Here is a 24,152-nt window from a genome sequence, read left to right as displayed (position 1 = left end):
GAGATTCTCTCAACTGGGCTGTGGAAAGCCAAGTGTCATCTTGAGGTTCTGAAGTAAGTAAAACTAACTGCAAACATCAGGGTCGAGACAGATCGTAAGGGTGGCCAAGGACCGCCGAAGAGGAAATTTGACCAACATGTAAAGCAACTAATTTTAAGCGGCGTGAAAATGTAAAGTCGATGTCAGAAGATAACAGACCGGCATACATCTAATAAATTATTCATTCAAGAACATTGTGCAAGTTTATTGCAACAATGGAGCCGCGAAATTCACAAACTTTTGAAAATCCAGCGTTTAGTTGGTCCTGATAAGCGCTCAATGTCACAGTTGTAAACTCAATGGCATTCTTCTTCCATGAGGGGATTTGGCATCACAACGGCTTTGCTTCCAGGCGGACGGATGTTAAAGAACATGACACGCACGTCTCCCGGAAATCCTGTAGAATTCAACCAATCAGATAACGATTTTGAAACTCCTGAAGTGTTTCCCATTTTGTGTGCCTTATGCATCAGACGTTTAGCCAATGATCCGTGGGCGTAAAATCTGAGGCTGAGACTAAGGTTCGGCTGACAAAAACGTTTGGCAATCCTTGATGTACTCTAACTGGTAGACATTAGCCATACCAAAGTCATAGGTTTGATTCTCAGGGATCACTCGCTGATCAAAAAAGAGTGAATAGAGTGTAGAGTGAATGCAAAATCATTTACTAAATGCCTAAATATAAAAATGTAAGGAAACCATCAGAACCAAAGCTGGTTGGTCCTTGAAATAGGCAAACAAATGAATATCATGAATGTCATTCCTTGACCAGTTGATCTAAACATAAAATCGTGTTTTGTTCTATAGACTATCAGGCTGTCAAATTAAACAAGGAGTTTCTAAGTTGCTGTCGTCTTTGAAAGCCAAATCCTTTTTGAGAGAGCTGGACCTGCAGTATAATGACCTTGGAAACATCATTGAACAGAAAATTCATCTACTGAAGGCTAAGCTGCCCTCACTGAGGTACTGTAGCATCTATCTTGTATGTTCATGTGGAAGTTTGGTATGAACATCCACTGGATCCATTGATTTGTCCTAGTCATTCAGTGAATTGTTCACTGTTATATTTAGGTATACTTCCTGTAGGCTGTTTTGTTACACAAGTACTGTAGGTGATGACCAGTGAGCGTCTCTGCACAAGTAACAGGCTTCAGTGATGGGAAAACACAAATCAGTTTAGGAACATCAATGGGCTTGTTTCGTTTACAATATCACATACATAACTATGTTTTCAGTTATGTTTTTATTACCTTAGAATTAGCCATTTCTATCTACATACACCGTGGGTTTCCTTACATTGAAATAGCCATTTTTGCGCCGCCATGTTTCTACAGAAGCCCTAAATGGACAAACTACTACAGAGCGCGTTTTGTCACTATGTTGTAAAGTGCAAAGAAGCTAACTAAAGTCAGCGAATAAAACACTGACACAGTGATGAACAAGTAACAATAATATTCACAATAACATAGCATTTTACTGAATAATTAAGTAAATATAATTTATTTATTAATTTATTATTTATTTGTGCTTCAATTAATGTGCAAGTCTTAACATATTAACCCTACTAACCCTAACTCTAACTCTAACCAGAATTTCCTCTGGAGGAGTCTGCCAAGACCAATCAGGACTGTACAAATGTGAGTTTAAACATACACATGGATGTTCATCAACACAAAGATTGTAGGTTAAAATGTATATGAATATGTAAGTGAAAGCGTATTTGTAGATGCTGTAACTGCTTCACCATTTTTAACACCTTTTCCATTTCATTTTAAAAGGTCTTGCGGTCTGACAGATGGATTTATACAAATACTTAAGGTAACGCTTTATTTTAAGGTGACGTAGTTACACATTACTACATGTACTTACTATAGTAATAACTGTAATATGCATAATTATAATAAACTAACCCTAACTGTAACTATAGTAAGAACATGAAGTTAATTAATATTACTCAGTACTTATTTGAGTTAGTACAATGTAAGTACGTCACCTTAAAATAAAGTGTAACCATAGTTAATCGCCCGGTTTAGTCCCAAGTCTAGTCCCAGACTAAAATGCATTTGAGTTGTTTTAACTGAAAGCAACTTGCACTGAAATACCTTAAATTAAGTCAGTGCAATTGTTTTGTCAAGATGCACACCAGTAAATTTTTTAGTTTTTTTCTAACTGTCTACTTAAGTGTCCTAATTTAACTATGGTCTTATCCTGGCTTAATCTAAGCCTTGTCTGTGAAACCAGACTACAGTGTTTCTTTAAATTAACCTGCCTGCATTAAAATTATGAAAGAATGACTGAAATGCTGTTTAAAATAGCTTTAGATGGAATATGGCATGTTTCTTCCCAAAAGTATTTCACATCATCTACACACATGGATGTGTTGCTGGAGACAAAAATGAGAACTTACTGCTAATGTAACTGTAGATATTTAAGCTGACGTTTTCTGATAAATCTCACTTTGTTTTTAGATGCCGTCGCGCTCACCTTTGACCCTCAGACGGCTAATGAATACCTCTATCTGAGCGAGAACAACACAGTAGCTGTTCGTAAGATGGAGAAACAACAGCTTCCTGCTAATGAAGAAAGATTTGACAAGATCAGCCAGGTCCTGTGCTGCCAGCCGCTCTCAGGACGCTGCTTCTTTACGGTGGAAGTGACCGGGACAGATGTGCAGATGGGCGTGGCCTGTAAGGGAATCAAGAGAAAGGGTGCGAGTGACGCAGTACGTCTGGGACGCAATAAGATGTCGTGGAGTTTATCTTGCTTAAAAAATGGATGTGTGGCTCATAACAAAAAAACTGAATCATTAACTAAACCACTTCAAACAGAGTCAACCAGAAACCTAGGTGTGTTCGTGGACCAAAATGCTGGTTCTGTTTTCTTCTATAGGCTGAGCCCAGAGCCTGAACTCTTGTACATGTTTGATGCATATTTTCCTGCGGACCAGGAACTTTATGCTGCATTCAGTATTGAGAAACCAGACAGCTCAGTCAGTTTAAGGAATGGTGGGGGATAGAGACATGACAAGTGGGGCGCAACAAACAGGAGAAAATTTTGTCATTTTTGTGCCCATTTCTATTAATTCCTTTATTTATTGGCCATACACTCAAAACAACGACACAATTAAATGTAAGCCTTACTAAACCTTTAAGTTTAACACATAAGTTTAAAAGTTTTTCAAGGCGACCGTTATTTAGATCGTAGCACTTTATGGTTTCCATGGTGATGCGTCATTGCTTGTCACACCACAACCACAATAGCACTGAATGACTGATGATCTGCTTTTATTTTATTTTTTATTAAAAATTTCAAAAAATTTGTTGGTAATAAACATTATGTGGTTGAAAACACAGAATAGTTGTGATATAGCCTATGACAAGCGCTGAGCACATCCGTCTCAGAAAAGATGTGTACTACAAAACAGGCTCAAATTGCAGACACTAAATTAGTTAATCACTTAGTTGTGAACTTTCAAAGTGCATCAGATTAATGAATTTATCTTTAAAATGTACAAAATTTTCTTCTGGGGGACCATGTCCCAGGACCCCGCTAGAGGTACCGAGGTCCACCCACAAAAATACTGTGGGAAACACAATATATAAAAGTCTTGGAAAATACAAATCAAATTATCTTATTAAAATACCTAAAATATGTACATTATTCGTAGCCAGCAAAAATCCTGAGATTATTATTATTTTTTAATTTTGTTTGTTCTTTTTGCATGCAGTTTGCGAAGTGACAAAATGAAGCAAAGCACAACTAGCCCACACTTGTATTTTCTCAGTTTTTGAATTTGATGTTATCAGAGGCAAAATGCAAACACAATTACACATTATTATTTTTATCTACTTTTGAACAAAGTCTTATTTCATGCAAAGTGATAATATAACTGCACTTTCATTTTCTCTGAATGAAAGTTTTTAATGCTGTTATTTGACGTTATGTTTTTAAAATGTGATGTTAATAAAACACATTTTAACAGTTAAACTTAAAGCCTAGTTTATTAACATTTTGTTGGGGTCATTGGGGACAGGTGGGGCTCGAAACCCTTCCCTACCTCTAAAGTGGGGAATGGCAGAAAAAAATTTGAGAAACTGGTTTAAGGCAAGCATCAATACAACAAAATGTATAGAATGTCAGTTATTGTTTGTGCTTCAGACGTGAATGATGCCTCAAATCAGAAGTGCGCTGTTAATCTACTGTTTAAGGGTGCAGTGTGTAGATTTTAGGTGCATCTAGCAGTTCGGTTGCGATTTTGCGATGTTGCATTGTGGCGGTGCAAGTTGCCTCTAAAAACACCAACAAAGAAGAAGAAAAACAACAGAGTTACGAAGCGCACTCTGTAGAGAAGTTTGTCTATTTAGGGCTACTGTAGAAACATGGCGGTGCAAAATGGCGACTTAAAGCTGCAGTCGGCAAGTCTGGCAGATTGAGGGGACTTAGCCAAAATTTTTAATGTTTACAACTCTCATGCCCCTCCCCCACTATCACCAAGCACCCTCCCATCGAGTTTGTGCTCGTCAGTGCGTGTGCACCAGATATTCTGTGAACGCACCCGTCTCTTCAGCATCGAAGCATCATTTTCTTTTCCTTGGTTGTTTTGGACCTCCTAGCTTTGGTTGTTAACCGAGGAATTCGAAGCTTGTTAGTAGATTTTCTTTCCGCCATCACGCTTCGTACAATCCAACACACCTGCGAACTTCAGGCGTGTGCATGTGATATTGTAACGTGCGCGGGGTAGGGGGGATCTGTGGTGTGTGCACGAACTGTGATTGACAGCCTGATCTCACACAGCCCTGCGCTGATTGGACCAGAAGAACCGGATGGATTTTTGCAAAACAAATAACAGGCTTCAGATGGAGGTAGAAGCGCGATTTATGTTGTTCTGTCGGTGCATAGATGTGCAAGCCACACATCTAGATGTCACATAATGACGTAACAATCAAATATAAATGTCTTGCTCTTACAGAAGATAGGATCGCTCTTCCGAACTTTCATTGGCTACGTTTACATGCAACCAAATAATCCGTTAGTAATCGGATTGACAGCTCGATGGCACTGAAAAGCCTTCATGTAAACACCTTAATTGAGCTCTATCCGGATTAAATTTTGTTTGGATTGAAAGGGGTGGTTCATTCCTTTTCTAATACGATCGCGAGAACATGCAAACACTTGATCGGATTCTCGTCCACTGATGACTGGTTTTGGGTGCAGGGAGGGGCAGTTTTACTGCGTAATAAATATAAGCAGCACGCACAACGGTTCATATGAGTATTTACTTCAAATTATGACCAGAAATTTATAAATATTAAGTCTGCTGTTTAAAACAAATAAAGAACCAATGTAAGAGAATAGTTAGAATGCACAAACAGCGGGAAACTCTGTATATTCATGCAGTGTGCGCATGTCAAAATCTATTACGATTTAAAGCTTGTGACATATAAACGCGCACATCAACCCGATCACTTGTTTAGCGTTCATGTAAACACTACACTCAGATTCATCAATCGGAATGAATTCAGTCCGAATGAAACAAAAGTTGTGCATGTAAACGTAGCTATTGTCAGGTGCTTTGGAATATGGGGAGAAATATGAAGACACTAAAGACAAGAGAGGGCTGCTCATTTTCCCAGAAAAGCAATTACATGATTTGAATGAACAGCATGGTGTCAATAAACCACTGATGTGTTATTTTGGCAATGGACCTAGCATTCTGCATGCTTTAAAATCAGACACAGAGACGAAGGATTTTGGAAAGATAACATTTATTTAAATGAATTAGTGATAGAGACAGAGATCATGCGTCTGCATTATCTGCGTCTGTGCAGCATCCCTCTTAATTATTAGTTTAATTACATCAAAAACAGTTACATTACTACTTTGCTGTAGCTTTTTGGCTTTTCAGTATGCTACCAAAGCTACTGTATTTCTTAACAAATATTACATTGATAGCTGGGCTTAAAAATAAATAAAAATAATTAAATCGGTTCACGCCAGGCAGAATTAGTATTTTAACGTTTGTGTTCCTTCTGTAACATTATCGTTCCGAAAACGGTTTGATTAGAAAAAAATACTGGTCAGCATAAAAGGGGGTTTCCCGGGTTCGTTGATTGGCTGGCAGTCTCCTCGTGTCTGGATAGATGTCTAGCCTCCTGAGACCCGAGAGTTTGCCTGGTGTGCATTTTATAATTGTTCTTGCTATTTGGGATAAGTAGGACCTAATAAGTATAATAACTAAAATTTGTTTTTGTACAGGAAGTAGTTTTTGCAGAAAAGGATGTCCTCATGTGAGGACAGTGGGTCTATCATAACTTTATGAAATATTATTTGCTGTTGGGGCCAGAAGGTCCTAATTAGTCAAAATTTTAAATTTCAGCTTAATACAATAAGTAGTTCTCTCAAAAATGAATGTCCTCATACGAGTACAGTGGGTCTATCTTACTGTATGACACAAATAGACTCCATTGGTAAAAAAGTTCATTTGACACATTTTCACAGTTTATTTGAAAATGTAAACATCAGAGTGTATAGCCTACATAAAATGTAAACAGCCTGAAACATGGCTAATAAAAAAGCTAAAGTGCAAACTGTAACAGTAACAGTCCAAAAACAGTTGAATTCAGCAGAGCAGCCTTTGAACTGTGGCTTTTTTTTCTAACTAGCTACCATGCGAAACTCAAGAAACTTCAAGATAGATTTCCTTGGGGTGCCATTTTCCTGGTTATCTCTGCGATACAGCAGCCAGCTGTTGACAAGGGCAAGATCTGTGAAGTGCATCCGTATGCGAATTGTCCACTTCTTCGTCCGCACAGACATTCGGTAGTAGCTCATCATCCTATCTGACATGTCAACACCTCCCATCTTTGAGTTGTACTCACGCACGATGCTTGGTTGTGTCACGGTCACATACTTTTTTCCCTTCTTGGACCACCGCTGGCAAGTATCTTCTGGCTGCTCTGAGTGAACAGTGGAGAGCATCACAACTGGCTTGTTGTCATACCACTTGACCACGCATAGTTTCCCATGTGCCCTGGTTACTGTGGAGACGGCACCTCTCCCTTGGTGTTTCAGGGTTTTGTCATCGGGTAACTTGTTCATTGCTTGTTTGACTCGGCCCTTCATCACTGTACCAGTAAGATAAATATCATCCTTCAGCATGTGATCAACTGCTTGTATGGTGGTAAAGAAGCGATCACAATACACTTGTGTGCCAGCAGTGAGGGTTTCAGAAAGACGTTTGATGACTAGTGTTCCTAGACCCAATCCATCTGAGTCCTGAACCTTCGAAGCCAGGGTTTTTGAACCTTGATAGACTTCAAAGTCTAGCACGAGTCCATCCACAGATGCCAGCACAAAGTTCTTCATTCCCACTGAATTTGGCTTTAGTGGCACGTATTGTCGGAATGGACAGTCCCCTGTAAACGGGATCATCTGCTCATCTATTGAGACGCATTCTGGACGAGCCTGAAGGCGGCAGCCGATAAGTATACGGTCCATAAAAGGCCTCACCTTCCAGAATTTATCGGTTTCCCTCTTATCTTCTGAGACATCATAGTCAATAACTACTTTCAGATGGCTCCTAAGTTTGAAGAAGCGATCACGTGACATTGTGTTACTAATGGCGGGGATTTGTAGGGCATTGGACCAAAACATCCTTATCTGTGGATAAGGCACGCAAGACACCAAGATTGCTGCTCCAAAAAAGTGATACATCTCATCTACCGAAGTTTTGAGAGATCTCCCACCGTTACCCAGTGACATGGCATTTGTGCAGTCAGCAATGAGTTTCATCAGGTCTGAGTCAATGTACTGCTCCACATAATCCAGTGGCTGCCAACCTGTTCGCTCATCTTTCAGTCCATCATCTCCATCCTGAAACTGGACCAAATTTGGTCTAAATGGAGCAGACCTCCAGCGTTCTCCACGTCCAGCATTCCTTGGTTCTGGTCTGGGCTGTCCATGTCTCTGATCTTCCTAATCCAGCTCATTCTCAACATGCTGTTGTTTACGTCCACGTCTGTGCACTTGTGGATGATTTGGCTGACTTTCATTCTCAGAGTCAGTATCTTCAGCTGCATCAGGTGGTGTGTATTCTTCACCGGAATCATCTCCTGATGAATCGGGTGGCGAAAAATCAGGTTGCTCATCCATGAGGTCAACATCTTGTGGAATGAATTCGTCCACAGCAGGATCATTATCTTCCCCATCTGAGAGGTCCTCCACCTCAGAGTTGTCTGCAATTGCCATGAGCAATCGTTCTGCTCTTGACAATGAAAGTTTCCCTGTAATGATAACGTGAAAAAATTAGAGATCCAGCTTTTTTGCTACCGATACCGATACTGGGGTTTGAGTAGGCCTATCTGCCGATATCCGATATTTACCGATACCAAGAGACTTTCTTAAAAGTGGCTTTTTCTGAGTGAAATATTGAATTGACTCTTTTCTCCATTTTAAGATCAATAAAGTCATATTTTATTGTCATTCTAGAATGATTTACCAGGATTCTAGCATGATTCACCTTGATAAACCATATTGTAGTATTATTTACTATGATTTACCATGTTTCAAGTGTGATTTACCATGATTTACCATAGTACTAGCAATTATGTGAAGTGTCAGTACAAATGAAGTGATAAACACTGATGCTTACACACACACACACACATACACACACAGACAAATGTTGTTGTTTTTTCAATGCTATTGCGATCCATCTAAATATTCCCAAGTTTAGCTAACCACATGGTAAAATAAATAACGTTATATAGTCCCAATGTCCTCAAACGAGTGCTTCACATTTACTGATGTCCTAGAGTGCTACTATTACTAAAATATGTCAAATTTTAATCCCCATATGATGATAGAGACAGTATTGTACATAAATACATTTGTTTCATTCATATAATTTGAATAGATTTTTTACCTGGGTCATTTTTCTTTCGGGAACTGGTGTAGAAGTGTTTTGCTGATATTCCAGCCATTTTCTTCTCACTGACATTGGTGTAATGTTGTGATATCACTGGTGTGGGCAGTGTCCCTAAATGTGGCCAACAGGTCTAAGATTTACAAATTTGACTATCATTGTGTCAAGAGGCAAAAATGTAATGTCCTCATATGAGGTCGCAGGGTCTCAGGAGGCTAGGGCGGCCTATCACGTGGTGTGTTGGCGGATAGATGGAACATTTTTGAAGTTGGCAGCGGGCTTCGCAGTGAACTTAAAACTGAGACTCAACGGAAAAGAAAAGAAACTAAGAGAAAGAAAAGTGAGACGAGAGTAGTTAGATGACTTGAAAGAAACTGTATAAACCATGTTCTTCTGATCTTGATCTGCAGTCTTTTTGTCTTCTTGTCTACATGGTTACTCTAAATCAGTCGTCTAATCCATCGTCATGGCTGCTCCAAGATTTTAAACTCAATTGTTTGTCCAGCCTCCTGAAGAACTGTACTCTCTGTACTCTCTGCTAGAGCCGAGACCACAGATAACACATGATTTACGATGAGGGGGAAGGGAAGAAAATGCCACCTCTCCAATAAAAACAGTGACTAATTGGTAAGAAGACACTGTTTTTATTTGGAGAGGTGGCATTTTCTTCCCCTCTCATCGTAAAACATGTGTTATCTGTGGTCTCAGCTCTAGCAGATAGTACAGTTTAGACATGATTTCTATTATACGAATAAGATATATTTTACACAGATTTCAATCAAGCCATCTTCTGAATTATGAGCATATGATCATACTGATCACAGGAGACAAGAAACACTTTCAGTCAACCATCCAATAATAATAACAATTGCATGACTTATATGTGATCTAAGCATAATAGTCACATATATAGGTTGACATGATACAGAATTATGTAGTTGAACGATGTTTGATTGTCCGTCAAGAATTGGTTTGAGATGAATTCATGTATTTTGAAATGTAAAGTCTCAGTCTCTGTGGTTTTAAGCGATTTCAACCCTGGGCTCATTCTGAGGTCTTTAAGAAGAAGGTCTGTTTTAGATCATTTGTCCTGGGATCAAACAACCTCTGCCATTATCTTTGTGGGGCTCGAGCTGTGCCATCTCTGAACCAATGCGTCTTTTCCAAACTACCTAACGTTGACAACGTTCTTCCTTTAGCCAGGCTTGCGTGGCCATAAAGTACTTAGCTGTTAAAATTTTGTTTATTTCCAGTATTTGTTTCTGTAGCTTGGACCGGTTCGGAGAACAAGAAGTTCCTGTGCTCCTGAAGGTTAGTGTGTGTCTACATCAGTCTACACCAAGCCGACGGTCGGCCGTTGGGCAATTTCTGTGCATCGGCTGACTAAGTTTTCTCAGTGTGTTCCACACCATCAGCTGAAATTGGTCCTCATCGGCTTTTTTCAGGCCGATTCGACATGTTGAATTGGCGTCGGGCCGTCAGTGAAAGAGGGAACTCTGATTGGCTGTTCAGTCAGTGCACGAGAATAACAGCAAAACAGCGAGCTAAGAAGTCAAAACGGTACAGATAGGAGGCTGTTCTATGTTACGTCATCTTACCTGAGTGGCGAATATTTCAATATTAACACGAGAGGAGTGGAATAGTGTTTAGCAGGATTGATAGTCAAAACAGTCAACACGCACTGCTTTGTTTACGGTTTGTGTATCTGCAGCCTGCAGCATAGGTTTCCCTTTTTGAATGACGAATATAGATTAATATATCTGCAGAAATAGACAGTTGTCTCACTTACACGCAGACGCAATACACGCATTCTAGCTAACAGTCTGCAGTAGTTCTCTCGGTGTGTCAAGTGCAGCTGTTTACCCCGACGAGAGGCAACAACACAGTCGGCTTTCAACAGCGCTAGTTGTGTGCGGCTTCTGTCTAGCGTGGATTTTCATGTGTTTAGTGTGAAAGTCCTCCCACACTGATCATATGTGAAAGGAATTTGAAGTGTAATACTTTTTTTTGTATGGGAAACTGTTTCCAAGATGTGAGCAGGGTTTTTTTTACTCTTTACTCTTAGTAAAAAAAATTACTCTTCCAGTCTGAGCAACTCGATGATTTTTCACCAGTATTAACATGAATTTTCTCCTCCGCTTCACTCATTTCTTCCCTTTCCATCAGGTCTAAAATGAAAGTAAAAAGCTTTAATTTTCAGTAAATCGTGAAAAAAATCTGAGAGAAATGTGAAGGGAAAGGTCATGATGTAATAATAGAAAGTAGACAACTGCTTAACACTGCTGAAAAAGCACACGGTTTTGTTTTGTTCAATGCAAATCTTTACATTATAACCAACAAAGTGTAAACACAATGTGAATAAAACATTCATTGTACAATTAAGACAATTAATGGGAGTTTTCGCGGGAGTACAGAATTTAGTGAGCTAGCCCTTTTGAGATTGAAAGCCCTAGTCATTTTAAAGGGAGTCTCTTCTCTTTTTCTGTTTATTCCCCATTCACAATCTGAAAGTTTTTAGATTGAGCCAAGTTCAGTGTGCTAATGCTACCAAATGATCTGAAATACACTATGAATTTGTAGCAGCTATAGACATGTGACCCGAAGCTTATATGTTATTGGCCAGCCCATTTCTCAGGGTTCCCACTCTTTCTGATCAAAGGTGCCAGACACTTAATACACTACCTTAAAAAAAGAGTGAAAAGATTCCTCATTTTGTGTGAATGCATGTAGGCATGTAGACATTACAACTGCCAGAATTTCTGTATTTTGGGCTTTTTCTTTTCTTTTTTTACATATATAATCAATTAATTTGTGAATCAATTTTCATTTGAATTTCATAATCAATTTTTTATCTATCTGTGCTATATGTGATAAATTTTTAACATGAAAAGATTAGTTTCATTTTGATCAAGGTTGCACAGCCAAACATGCCCCTCACTTTTATGAAGATCTTCAGCCACTAAATCTAGTCAGCCTTCAGCATTATTAATAAGAAATCAAAAATAAACACCAACCTCTTTGTTTTTCAGTATCATGAAGAACTTTCGACTCCTCAACTTCATCTTCTTCCAGTGTAACTGTGATCTCTGTCATTGTTCTGCCAAAAACAGTTTACAAAAAAATTATGCAAGATAAATATTTAACATTTCAGATTCTGCACTCTTTAGTGACTAATCACATTACATTGATCATGTGACTCAAGATTTTCTAGTCATGCTGGATAACATGGGATCTTCAATTTTTGTCAAAGCCACAGCAACACATTTGCTTTCATAAATTGTCTTTGATGTTCATTTAAATTAGTCTAATCTAAAAAAAATTGCTGTTTCACTTCGATATCCATTTTTGAGTTTATCTGAATCTCAAATCATGTACCAACCGTATGTGACATGACAAGATTACTGTGATTCCAGTCACAATGCTGCACGATGTGGTACAATAACCGACCGAAGCATATCTGATGTTTAACATTGTTATGTGGAGAGGGATTTATGACCAATGAATTTTCCCGGTAGGCGGGGTTATCTATCATAACGAATCAAAAATATGTCCTGCCACACACTGCAGCAGTTAAGACATAAAGTCAGAGTTATAGTTATACAAATCGCATATTTGAAGAGGATGCAGTCTCACATCTGAAAGTGTAGATTCTGAAAGAAATTAAGCACTTACCTTGACTTTGGACAACTGTTTTTTGTATGAGTGAGTAGAGTAGCTAATTGAGTGAAACTCTTCCGACATGCATGGCAGTGATACGGCTTCTCTCCGGTGTGGATCCTCTCGTGTGCTTTCAGATGTTGTGACTGATTGAATCTCATGTCACAGTGTGAACACTTGTAAGGTTTTTCTCCAGTGTGAATTCTCTGGTGACGTTTCAATTTGTTAGGTGTTGCAAATGTCCTCAAACACTCAACACATGCATGAGCTTTAAAACCGGTATGTATTTTCTGGTGAATTTTAAAAGCGCCCAGCCATTTAAAACTCTTTCCACATGAAGAACACACGTAAGGCTTCTCCTTTGCATGAACTTTCAGGTGCTTCTTCAGGGTATCTGCCCCAAAAAAGTTTTTACCACACTGATCACAGAAAAACTTTCTTTCTCCCGAATGAGAATACAGATGTGATTTAAAAGCGCTTACATGTCTGAAACTCATCCCACATTGATCACATATGTATGGCTTCTCTCCAGTGTGGATATTCATGTGATCATTAAGGGTTCCTTTTTGTGTGAATCTCTTCCCACACTGATCACATGTGTATGGTTTCTCTCCAGTGTGGGTCTTCTCATGAGTTTTCATGTTTCCCAACTGACTGAATCTCTTGTCACAGTGTGAACACTTGTAAGGTTTTTCTCCCGTGTGAATTCTCTGGTGCTTTTTCAATTCAACATTTTTAAAAAAGGTCTTCCCACAATCAAAGCACATATAATCCTTCACACCACTGTGTCTTTTCAGGTGTAATTTTAAAGCAACCAGCTGACTGAAGTTTTTTCCACACAAAGGACACACATGAGGCTTCTCATTTGAATGAACGTTCAAGTGGACCTTCAGTGCATCTGCCCCACCAAAGTTTTTACCACACTGATCACATGTGTACGGCTTCTCTCCAGTGTGGATTTTCATGTGTTCTTTAAGGTTTCCTTTTCGTGAGAAACTCTTCCCACATTGATCACATGTGTGTGGCTTCTCTCCAGTGTGGATTGCTGTGTGTTTCTTAAGGTTTCCTTTCAGTGTGAAGCTCTTCCCACACTGATCACATGCGAAAGGCTTCTCTCCACTATGAATTCTTATGTGAAGTTTAAGACTTTTCTTGTATGGGAAACTCTTTCCACAAGGAGGGCAGGTGAAAGATTTTTTGGCTTCTTTTTTCAGTTCAAAATTACTTTCAGTCTGTGAGCAACTTTCTTTCGTTTTGAAAATGTTTTCTTCTGCTTCAATAATTTCTTCACTCTCCTTGTTCTCTTCCATCATGTCTAAAATTAAAGTAAAAAGCTTCATTTTTAAACATGAAAAACTCAAAAATAGAACATGACATTACTAGTACCCTGCTTATGGATAGTGTTTGGTATATATTATTTGCAACTTCAATGTAATTTCACATGTTTTATGGCTTATCTAACTAAAACCATTGAATCTGTTGAACTGCTAGAAGTTTTATAATCGTAATGATCTTCAGCATCATTAATAAAGAATCAAGAATAAACACCAACCTCTTTGTTCTCGAGTATCTTCATGTTTTATTCTGCAGATTTCAGGATCACCTCTTTGTTCATCAGTATCTTCATGTTTTATTCTGCAGGGTTCTGGATCATTCATGTTCTCACTGTTCTTTCATAACCTCTCATAAAATCTTCACTTGATGGGAATATTCCAGCATTTATTGCTAAATTGTGATCCTAAGAGGAAATCTATAAAAAAACAAAATGAAAAAGAAATCAGTTATTAAATCGACGGTTTCATTAATACACACATTTTAAACGTTTATAAAAGTAAAATTATTGAATGTTTTTGAAACAAATTAATTTGTATCCACTTTTTTATTCTTACCTTTATCTGCAATATGGGCATACTGACAAAGAAATATAGAAAAAAAAGTAATATCTATATATATATATAGAAAAAAAAACGAAAAAAACAACAAAAACAATACACTTCTGGCCTGGAGAGATGTAAAGAGTTTCTGTGGAAATTTCTATGTTAACTCCCTCTTGGAAAATCTTTGTTATAAAGTGTAAAGAACATGGTAGATACCAGGTTCAAAATTTGTTTTCCAGTTGCTCCCTTCGGTCCTTCTCAAATTTAAACTTAGTTCAATTCCAAAACAGGGGTTTTACAAATACTTGTAAATTCACAATTTGATAACCACTTTTGAAAATGCAGGGCAACTATAACTGGAGTGGTCCAAGATAGAGGAGATTCTGGTGAATTCAACAACATTAAAAGGGCAAATCTCTGTGATATATATTGTGCTCTTTTAGACCATCATATTTCTTCCCAAGCCTCGCTTAAAATGTTACCTTGGGTTAACTTCGATGAAGACCAGTGGGGAACTAAATGTAAGAATGTTTTCACCTCATTATCCTGTAACAAAATAACAAATCTATTCACAGGATGTACCTAACCCCACTTTATCTGTGTAAAATGTATCCTAATGTATCACCAAGATGTCGCCAATGCAAAACATATACAGGATCAAGCGTCGCAAGCATGTATCTTCTGGGAATTTAGAAAACTAGAGGTACATGATTTGATGGAAATTCCAAATTTTGGAAACCCCATTGGACATTACGCCTATGCGATATCTCTTTGGGATGGAACTGGACAGTACACTTGACCCTATATGTGTAAAAAGGATTGGCATAATATCATACATTTAAAAAAAAATGCATCTTGCTTAATTGAAAACAGCAAAGGTCTCCAAAAATGTATCTGTTTAAACAACTTTTGAACGAGACATTACGACTTGAACAGCGCACCTACTTATGAAGCAAGGCTGATGTCTTCCGGAGAATGGACGCCTCTCATAGACCTCTGGCCATCTTAGGTGGATACGCTTTAAAAACTATCAGACCATATCTTTTGTTTGTTTGTTTGTTTGTTTTACCAAAGTTGCAACTGGGCTGTCCCTTTTTTTTATGAGCATATTTATTCTACTACATATTTCTAATTGTATCTATTGTTATTTTTGACATTTTTTTTTCCTCTGTAGAAATATCAAAACTAATAAAAGACATAATACGGGGGGGAAAAACAGAATAAACTCTGAGATCAACTTATTTTTTTGGTTTTGTTCATTGATTTTTGTTTTATTTTTGCATGAAAAATGGTTTCATAAGACTAAATGGAATAAATGCTGTTAATAGATTTATATTTTGTATCAAAAGTGATAATCATGTAGGTTGACTCAATCTGTTGACACCAATACACTGAGCTTTAAGTAGCAGTTTACAGGTGATCTAAAGACATGAATGAGTTGAAAATATTGACTTGGAAATAAGAGGTTAACATAGACAGTCCTACAACAAGCCTTACATAATCATCAGAAGAAACTAGTGGTATATCACTAGTAAACGTACAATAGGACTGCAATGTTTGTGGAATGTGCTTTAATGAGTTGGGGGGGAAAAGAGCGTGAATTGCTCTATTAGCTGCAAAATACTATCGATACAGTGTGCATAAAACCACATTTAAGATTAGATTTTAATCTTGTCATTTAAAAAAAAAAGTTTCATTGGGCATACATAGCAGTGATACTAGTCACTAAAAATGTAACTGCAATTTAATTGTAGAAATCTGGAAGCCATAGAATATCATTTTTATTTATATATTTTTTTATATTTCTGGTAACCTTCATTCATTAAAATATCACTATTAGGCATATGGCAGTCATAAATCATTACAATTCAAGTCTAATTTATTTGTTAAAAAGTAGTAGCCATAGAGAGAACACATTTTATTTTCATTAAACAGCATACAATACATTATAATATTTAGAATTAAATTATGCATTTTCTCTTTATTCATTAAAATGCATGACATCAGCATTATAGGCACACACGGCAGTCATACTCATTACAATTCAAGTCGAAAGCCAAAGAAATATATGATTTATTTTCCTCAGACAATATTACTCAATATTACAGAACGCCTATTATTAAATACTGCTACACATTTGCTGGTGGTAATGCCATAAATGAGTCCTATTCTGCTCTAATAAAATTATATTTTCCTTATAGTAAAGTCTACATAGGCTATAGTTCCCAACAAAGGTATTATTTAGCGTAAAACATGTCACAGATTAGCGGACAGACAGTCGAGTCATTAAATGACAAGCTATTAACAGTTATAGAAAAATGGTTTATTCAGCATTTGTGAAGCCTCTACTCCATCATCTATTAAACAAAAACGGCCTCGTCCCCTGCATGTATCAGGTTAGCCGTTAGGTTTTTTTCGGCTAAGATTGCAGGTTTGCTTTCAAGTGACTTTGTTGCAGCACTGATGATCAACATTATAACGTCAAAACATCGAAACTATCATTCACACCTATACAAAAACACACAAAATCTCTGAGGTCTCAATTAACATTGCCGCTAAGCTAATGTTTATTTCAGTCAACACACCCCAGAAAAGACACAACAGCAATGGAAACAATACAGAAGTGATCCATAATAAAATGTTAAATTCGTTAACGGATCAGTAAATATACGAAACGCCGTGAACTCACCTCACTCAGATGAGACTGCTCGCTCGCTGTACAGTGAGGGCGCTAGACTGACAGTGACGTCATCAGAGCGAGGCGAAAATGTAAACAAAATGGCATTAAAAGTCACACAGAGTGAAAAACTGGCCATGGAAGGCTCAACACAACCATACCATACTGAATCCGAGACAAACGCATAAACATAATGCATAAATTAAATATTTTATAACTAACTCTTGAAAACACACCACGAACAGAGCTTGACCATCCATTGAAGTTAAAGTTACAGATCAGTGACACTAGAGGGAGCTAACTTACATACAACGTTTGAAACCTTGAGCTGAAGCTCAAAAAATACATTTTAAAGGCTTTAAAATGAGCAAAGTTGGGTTTTGAGTTACTCCATTTAGTTTGATGAATATGAAAATTTCCTAATAATAGAAACAAATCGATAACACACTTTTTCTTTTAGAAAAGTCAAATTCATTTGCATGCCATGAAGTAAGACAGATGACAAATTTAAGACTAGGTTGCAGTTCATTTTAACACCTAGAATTTGAGACATCTCATACCAAAAGATTGAAGAACAGGGACATTCAAAAAATATGTGCACAATAGACTCTCTTTCACAATTACAAAAACAGCAGTTGTAATCAATATCCAGATGAAAACGCTTTAATGTGTCTTTCACAGGATATATTCTGTGAGCAATTTTAAAAGACACTTCTTTGGTTTTATTTGATACACAATACCAACTAAGAACTCCCAAAAATATTTCCCACTCAAATGAGGGAATGGAACTTAGATGGAGGAGAAGAGATACTGACAAAAAGAGATCTAATCAATGCTGCATTTATCATTAATTAAATCAAGTTTATCTAAAAACAAATGTTTGGCGACTTTACTTGCAGTGTTACCCCTAGAGCCCTGATTTCTGAATAGAGATAACATTTTGGCAGAAATAGAATTCATGACAATACAATATATAAATACAATACAGAAATATGACACTTAAATTTCAGACATAGTTCAGTAATACTCCAAAACTGACCACCAGAATTCAACAACTGACTAGCTAATAGTATATCAGACTCAAACCAATGTCTTAAAAATAATGTTTTTCTTCGGTGTGTAATATACTTATTATTCCAAATAGGGGTGTCGCAATATACCGGTATTGACGATAATCGTGATATTCAAAGCATGAAATATCGACATCGTGTTAATTTAGAGCAATACAATAGGCTATACCGGTATTGGCGATATTGGTGTTTTCTAGACGCAGCGCTCGTCCGCGCCCGCGCAGCTAGAGTGAATCCGTGAAACACTCTGTCCACACCAGGGACGTGCGGTCAGGGTAGGCAGGGTAGGCAGTGCCTCACCAAAGGAAATGTTGACATTACATTTATTAATTCCAAGAACTTTATTAATTCACCACATTATTAATTGCATTTATTTTATTCCAAATATTAATTTTTGTAACAAAAATTTTCAGGAATACACATATAATATACTCATTTTGCCATTGTTTGCTCCTAAAACCATTGTTTTATGCAGGAAATTCAAGGCCATGGCCATTGAGGCAGAGGTTAGCAGTGCCTCTTTGGTCCATAGAACGTATTTTACGTAGGTTTGCGCATGCGCAGTCAGTTCTCATGCTGTCTTGAATTATCAACATTGAGGCAGAGACCGAGCTTGCTTGCTTCATGTCACGTGATCCACTCGCTCTCACTCAATCCGCGCTTCCCGATCTAGCGGCGCCTAGCGTTGGCTGTCAACAGGTCCGGGGTGGGTAATCGGGAGAATTCCCGGTGGGCCACTTCACTTTTGGGCCGGTCGAGGATTTTTGTTTTTTCACATTTGTCACGTTAGTTACATTAGGCTACACACGTTCCGCATTCTGACACCGCAGCGCGCAGCCTCTGCATAGGTTGTACCATGTGAGGGAGTTCTCCCCTCCCCTCCTATAGAGTTGGTTGGGTCCATAGCCCGTCTTTTCCAAAACGTTTTCTCAGGTAACTACCGCGGCACCGCCGGCGCCTACCGATAGCTGGGCCGGCCCGGTAGCTACGCATCAGGGAGGATGGATGGGAGGAAGAGGCCAGGAGGTATGGAAGCTTTGTTTCCGCCACAGAATAAAACATTAAAAAAAATAATTGCGACTTTTTATCTCACAATTGCGAGTTTACATCTCGCAATTCTGTCATTATTTCTCAGAATTGCGTGAAATAAAGTCGCAATTGCGTGTTATAAAGTCAGAATTGCAAGATATAAAGTCAGAATTGTGTGAAATAAAGTCGCAATTGCTTCTTATAAAGTCTAAGTGAATTATTATTTAACCTTTACATTATTTTTTGAACCATGGCATTAATAACTTACAAACTACACAATAGTGACTAGGCTGCTTGTCGGTTCGCTGACACCGCGCCGCCTCCCTCTCTTACTGTGTCCCGCACAAAACATTTGTTTGTTGTATAATATATATCTATCATAGATGTGCCCATTAATTTGATTATTAGATTTGATTGTGCATTAGCCTCACATATGACTTTGCTGTAGGCTATGCAGGCAGCTATGTGATGATGCCTGATATGAACTTGGGTTGCTACATTAACTGAATGAATATATGAACATATGCCACATTGATAGGTCACAGCCTACCCATGACAAGATTTCACCGCACGTTACTGGTCCACACCCGAAAAAAGTAAGCTCGCCAGTATTAAGAACAGAGTTCTTCGGCTTCAAAGAAAACAGCACCTTAAAGGTGGTCGCACACCGGACGAGAAGCGCAGCGCCACGTCTTTAAAATTCGAACACATTCTGTATGAGTGTACACACACCGGACGAGAAGCACAGCGCGGTTCTATTCGGCGTCTGTCCGCGGCGCCCAGCAACGGCTCAGGACCTTGTTCAAAATCGCGACACAGAGCGCAGAAAAAAGTGTTCAGATCACAGACTCAGCAACTATTGTATTTAATTGTACAGTATAATCATAACATAGTAGGCTACAGACATTATCTCAATTCCATAATGTCCTTAAACATAATGATATTGCTGGCCATAAACTGAGAAAGTGCGTGTCCGGTGTGCGATACCTCGAGTTGTCATAGACGCGACGCGGCTATTATTTTACTAGTCATCATGGAATAGGAAACGTGACATTAACTGTTAACAGGGGGTCTCTGTGTTCATATATTTAATAAGGGGTGATTATTAAAATTAAGAACCCCGTTTTCTTTACTCATCTTATTTTTGTAGCCTATTTGTATTTGCACTTGATTTTTTTTTTTTCAAATAGTAAGAAGTAAAAATGCATGTGCCTTGTGTTTATCAGTATCCTTATGTTTGTTGGGTAAAAAAGAAAAACTATATAAACAAAGTAAAAATTAATTTGACTGATAACTATACACCCCCCCATAGATAGATAGATCTATAGATATCGCGATATATCGATATCGTGAATTCTTTTGGTGTGGTAAATGGTAAATGGACTGCATTTATATAGCGCTTTCACAGACCTATGGCCACCAAAGCGCTTTACATAGCCTCACATTCACCCATTCACACACCGACGGCGGTGTCAGCCATGCAAGGCGCCATCCAGCTCGTCGGGAGCAGCTGGGGTTAGGTGTCTTGCTCATGGACACCTCGACACTTGGTCAGGTGGAACCGGGGATTGAACCACCAACCTTTCGGTTTGTAGACAACCTACATGAACCACTGAGCCACTGCCGCCCCGGTGGTGTGAAGTGAGGAGAGAAGTTATGTTTAAATAAGTTATGCTTGCTTGTGAAAATTAGATAAACAAAGAGGTATTTTGTTGATATCAAAACTGCATCTAAGGAAAAAATGTATACCACCAAGTTGATTAATTAAATGGTTATAGGGAAAATATTCCACATAGAGCAATTATTTTTAATAAAACATTTTAGCCAATAAAAGTGCTGTTCAAAGTTGTAAAATCCACAACATTCAAACCACCCTGATCATATGGATTGCATAATATATTTTTCTTTAAATAATAAGGGTTTCTTTTCCAAACAAAATCAAGTAACAACTTGTCAAACTCTTTGGTAAATGTCTTGGGTACAAATAGAGCTTGGGAGATATACGCAGATCTTGACAAACCTTCAGATTTAGACAATAAGACACGACCATAAATGGATAAATCTCTCTGCAACCAAGAGTCAAACTTTCTTTTTGTACTGTTGATAATCGGATTAAAGTTAAGAGAAGCACGATATGATTCATCTTTGCAAGTTTTACACCACGATATGTGACAACCTCCTTGGCGGGGATTTCATCAATTTCTTCGAGGTTAACACCCCTAAGTGGAAAAATCTCATATTTGCAAAGGGATAGTTCACCCAAAAATGAAAAGTCTGTCATCATTTACTCGCCCTCAAGTTGTTCCAAACCTGTAAGATTTCCTTTCTTCTGCTAAACACACAAAAAAAAATATTTTAAAGAAGGTTGGTAATTAAACAGTTGCTGGTACCCATTGACATCCATAGTATTTTTTTTTTTCCTACTATGGAAGTCAATGGGGTCCATCGGTCGTTTGGTTACCGACTTTCTTCAAAATATCTTCTTTTGTGTTCAGCAGAAGAAAGGAAATCATACAGGTTTGGAACAACTTGAGGGCGAGTAAATGATGACAGAATTTTCATTTTTGGGTGAACTATCCCTTTAAGGTTGAGACCAGATAATTTAGAGAAATTATTTATGGTATGAATTGCTTTGCTAACCTCTGCAGCATTTTAAAAAAAATAGTGTTGTGTTATCAGCTAGCTGACACATTTTGAATTAATTCCCAAAAACTTTGATACCCTGAAAGAAATTCATATTCACATAGCAAGAAAGAACCTGTGAGACGAGCAGAAAAAGAAACGGTGAGATTGGGCAGCCTTGTCTGATGCCCCTAGAAAGAAAAAATGTACCAGAAGTCCCATTAACCATTTTAACAGAGCTGTTACATTCGGTGTACAGGGCTGTAATCGCCTTTCTAAAGAAATTCCCAAATTTAAAGTATTCTAAAGTTGCAAACATGAATTTGTGTTCTACTGTATCGAACGCTTTATTAAAATCAACAAATAGTGTTTGTCATCATTGAGAAGGTGACTATAATCAATAAAATCAAGAATAAGACGGATAGTATTACAGATATACCTCCCTTTCATGAAGCTGGACGGAGACTGATCAATTAAAGGGATAGTTCACCCAAAAACGAAAATTCTATCATCGTTTACTCACCCTCAAGTTGTTCCAAACCTGTATGAGTTTCTTTGTTCTGCTGAACACAAAGGAAGATATTTGGAAGAATGTTTGTAATCAAACAGATCTCGGTCCCCATTGACTTCCATAGTAGGAAAAAATAAATACTATGGTAGTCAATGGGGACCGAGATCTGTTTTGGGTGAACTATCCCTTTAAGATTGAGCCACTGTAGTCACTTGGACTATATTAACGATGTCTTTAATACATTTTCTGGGCCAGCAAGTTAAAGTGTCCATAAGCCTGTGGAGGAGTGATCCAGCACTCAGATTTCATCAAAAATATCTTAATTTGTGTTCCGAAGATGATTGAAAGTCTTACGGGGTTGGAACAACATGAGGGTGAGTAATTACTGACAGAATTTTCATTTTTGGGTGAACTAACCCTTTAAGGTAATTACCCCCTGTCTGAGAGATGGAGGTAAGATTCCATTATTTATAGATTCAGTAAACATAGCTAAAATAAACGGGGAAAGGGCATCTCTGAAAGTTTTGAAAAATTCATTCGTAAGCCCATATTACCAGGAGATTTGTTGTCCTTGAGTTTCTTAATATTGTCGATCATTTCTGTAGCTCTTTCTCACAAATGCTGCCAAATTCATCATTAACAAAAGTACTAGTATTATCCAATTTTTCTAAAAAGGACTCCATTAAGGAGTACTGTATTTCAGAGCTAGAATACAAAGTTTTATAAAATTATGCTATATGTTTTGAAATTGTAGATAAATCATGTGTGACAGAATTATTTATGTGTAATTTATTAATTGATAATCTTTCACCATTTCTTTTTTCCAAAGTATAAAAATATGTTGTGTTTTTTTCACCACGCTCGAGCCACTTTCTTCTTGAACGTATGAAAGCAGATTTTGCCTTTTCCTCTTAATGTTTATTTAAATTCTCTTGTAATTTTATGAAATTTTGAGCTTGTTCCTCTGTTAAATCTGTTTTATCACACAGGGCACCAAACTCTTGGATGATGGCTTGCATTTTGGCCCGTTTATTTTTGGCAATTGTTTTACTCATTTTAATGGCTAAACTCCTTACTTTATATTTCATAAAATCACACTGCAGCCCGTATTGGTTAGTAATTACACCCTGTTTATAGTATTTATCAATTATTTTTAAGACTTCACATTTAAATTCATCATTTAATAATAAATAATTGTTTAAAATCCAGTATCCACTTCTGCTCAGGTTCTTTTTATTGTTTTATTTATTTATTTTATTGTGAATAGATTTATGGTCAGTAAAAGCTGCAGAATCAATTGTAACGTTGTCTATCAATGATGTCAACTCCTCTGATATTAACCATAAATCTATTCAAGACTGCAAAGACAAATCATTATTTTGCCATGTATACATGAGTTTTTGGGGGTTAATTTTCTGCCAGATATCAACAAGACCTAAGTTATTACATAACCCAGGGATAATCTTGCTGCTATCATCTTTTACACCTTTGGGAGGCCATCTGCTATCTGGGACTACATTAAAATCACCCCCGAGAGCTGAAGTTGTGTATCAGGTACAAGTCAATGCTTTTTTTTCATTCAATTTGCACAGTACATGGATTAAAACTCTTATTTTGAGCTCTCAAAGTGCACCAGAGATTGATGCATTTAACCATTCAACACTCGTTGTTGAAGTAAGGCGGGACTTTATAAAGATTTAGCCTAAATGCTAAAGAAAACGTATGAGAGTCGGCTGTTTTTGTCAAT

General features: G+C 37.6%; 1 protein-coding gene and 1 long non-coding RNA gene across 4 annotated transcripts; one reads left to right on the top strand and one right to left on the bottom strand.

Annotated features, from left to right (window-relative positions):
- LOC311085705 lies at positions 1-2,646 on the top strand. Its single transcript, XR_014606910.1, has 3 exons — positions 1-53; positions 847-1,676; positions 2,508-2,646. It is a non-coding gene; the product is annotated as an uncharacterized lncRNA (long non-coding RNA).
- On the bottom strand, positions 2,289-17,224 carry LOC311085639 (uncharacterized protein). Of its 3 annotated transcripts, none has more exons than XM_084118190.1 (6): positions 17,186-17,224; positions 14,509-14,530; positions 14,172-14,369; positions 12,635-13,934; positions 11,977-12,059; positions 2,289-2,724 (listed from the first exon to the last, which is right to left on the bottom strand). In XM_084118190.1, exons 3-6 carry the CDS (start codon positions 14,275-14,277, stop codon positions 2,666-2,668), a joined length of 1,548 nt encoding a protein of 515 aa, XP_083974316.1. In that variant the 5' UTR covers positions 14,278-14,369; positions 14,509-14,530; positions 17,186-17,224; the 3' UTR covers positions 2,289-2,665. The 3 variants fall into 3 exon arrangements, with proteins under 3 accessions (XP_083974316.1, XP_083974314.1, XP_083974315.1); XM_084118189.1 differs by lacking the exon at positions 2,289-2,724 and adding an exon at positions 7,999-8,321 and having other exon boundaries at positions 17,186-17,203; XM_084118188.1 differs by lacking the exons at positions 2,289-2,724; positions 14,509-14,530 and adding an exon at positions 6,518-8,321 and having other exon boundaries at positions 17,186-17,220.
- Between the last annotated feature and the right edge of the window lie 6,928 nt (positions 17,225-24,152).

This window comes from Abramis brama (assembly GCF_963993115.1).
Source record: "Abramis brama genome assembly, chromosome: 6".
NCBI lineage: Eukaryota > Metazoa > Chordata > Actinopteri > Cypriniformes > Leuciscidae > Abramis > Abramis brama.
This window is presented reverse-complemented; position numbering and strand designations above follow the sequence as displayed.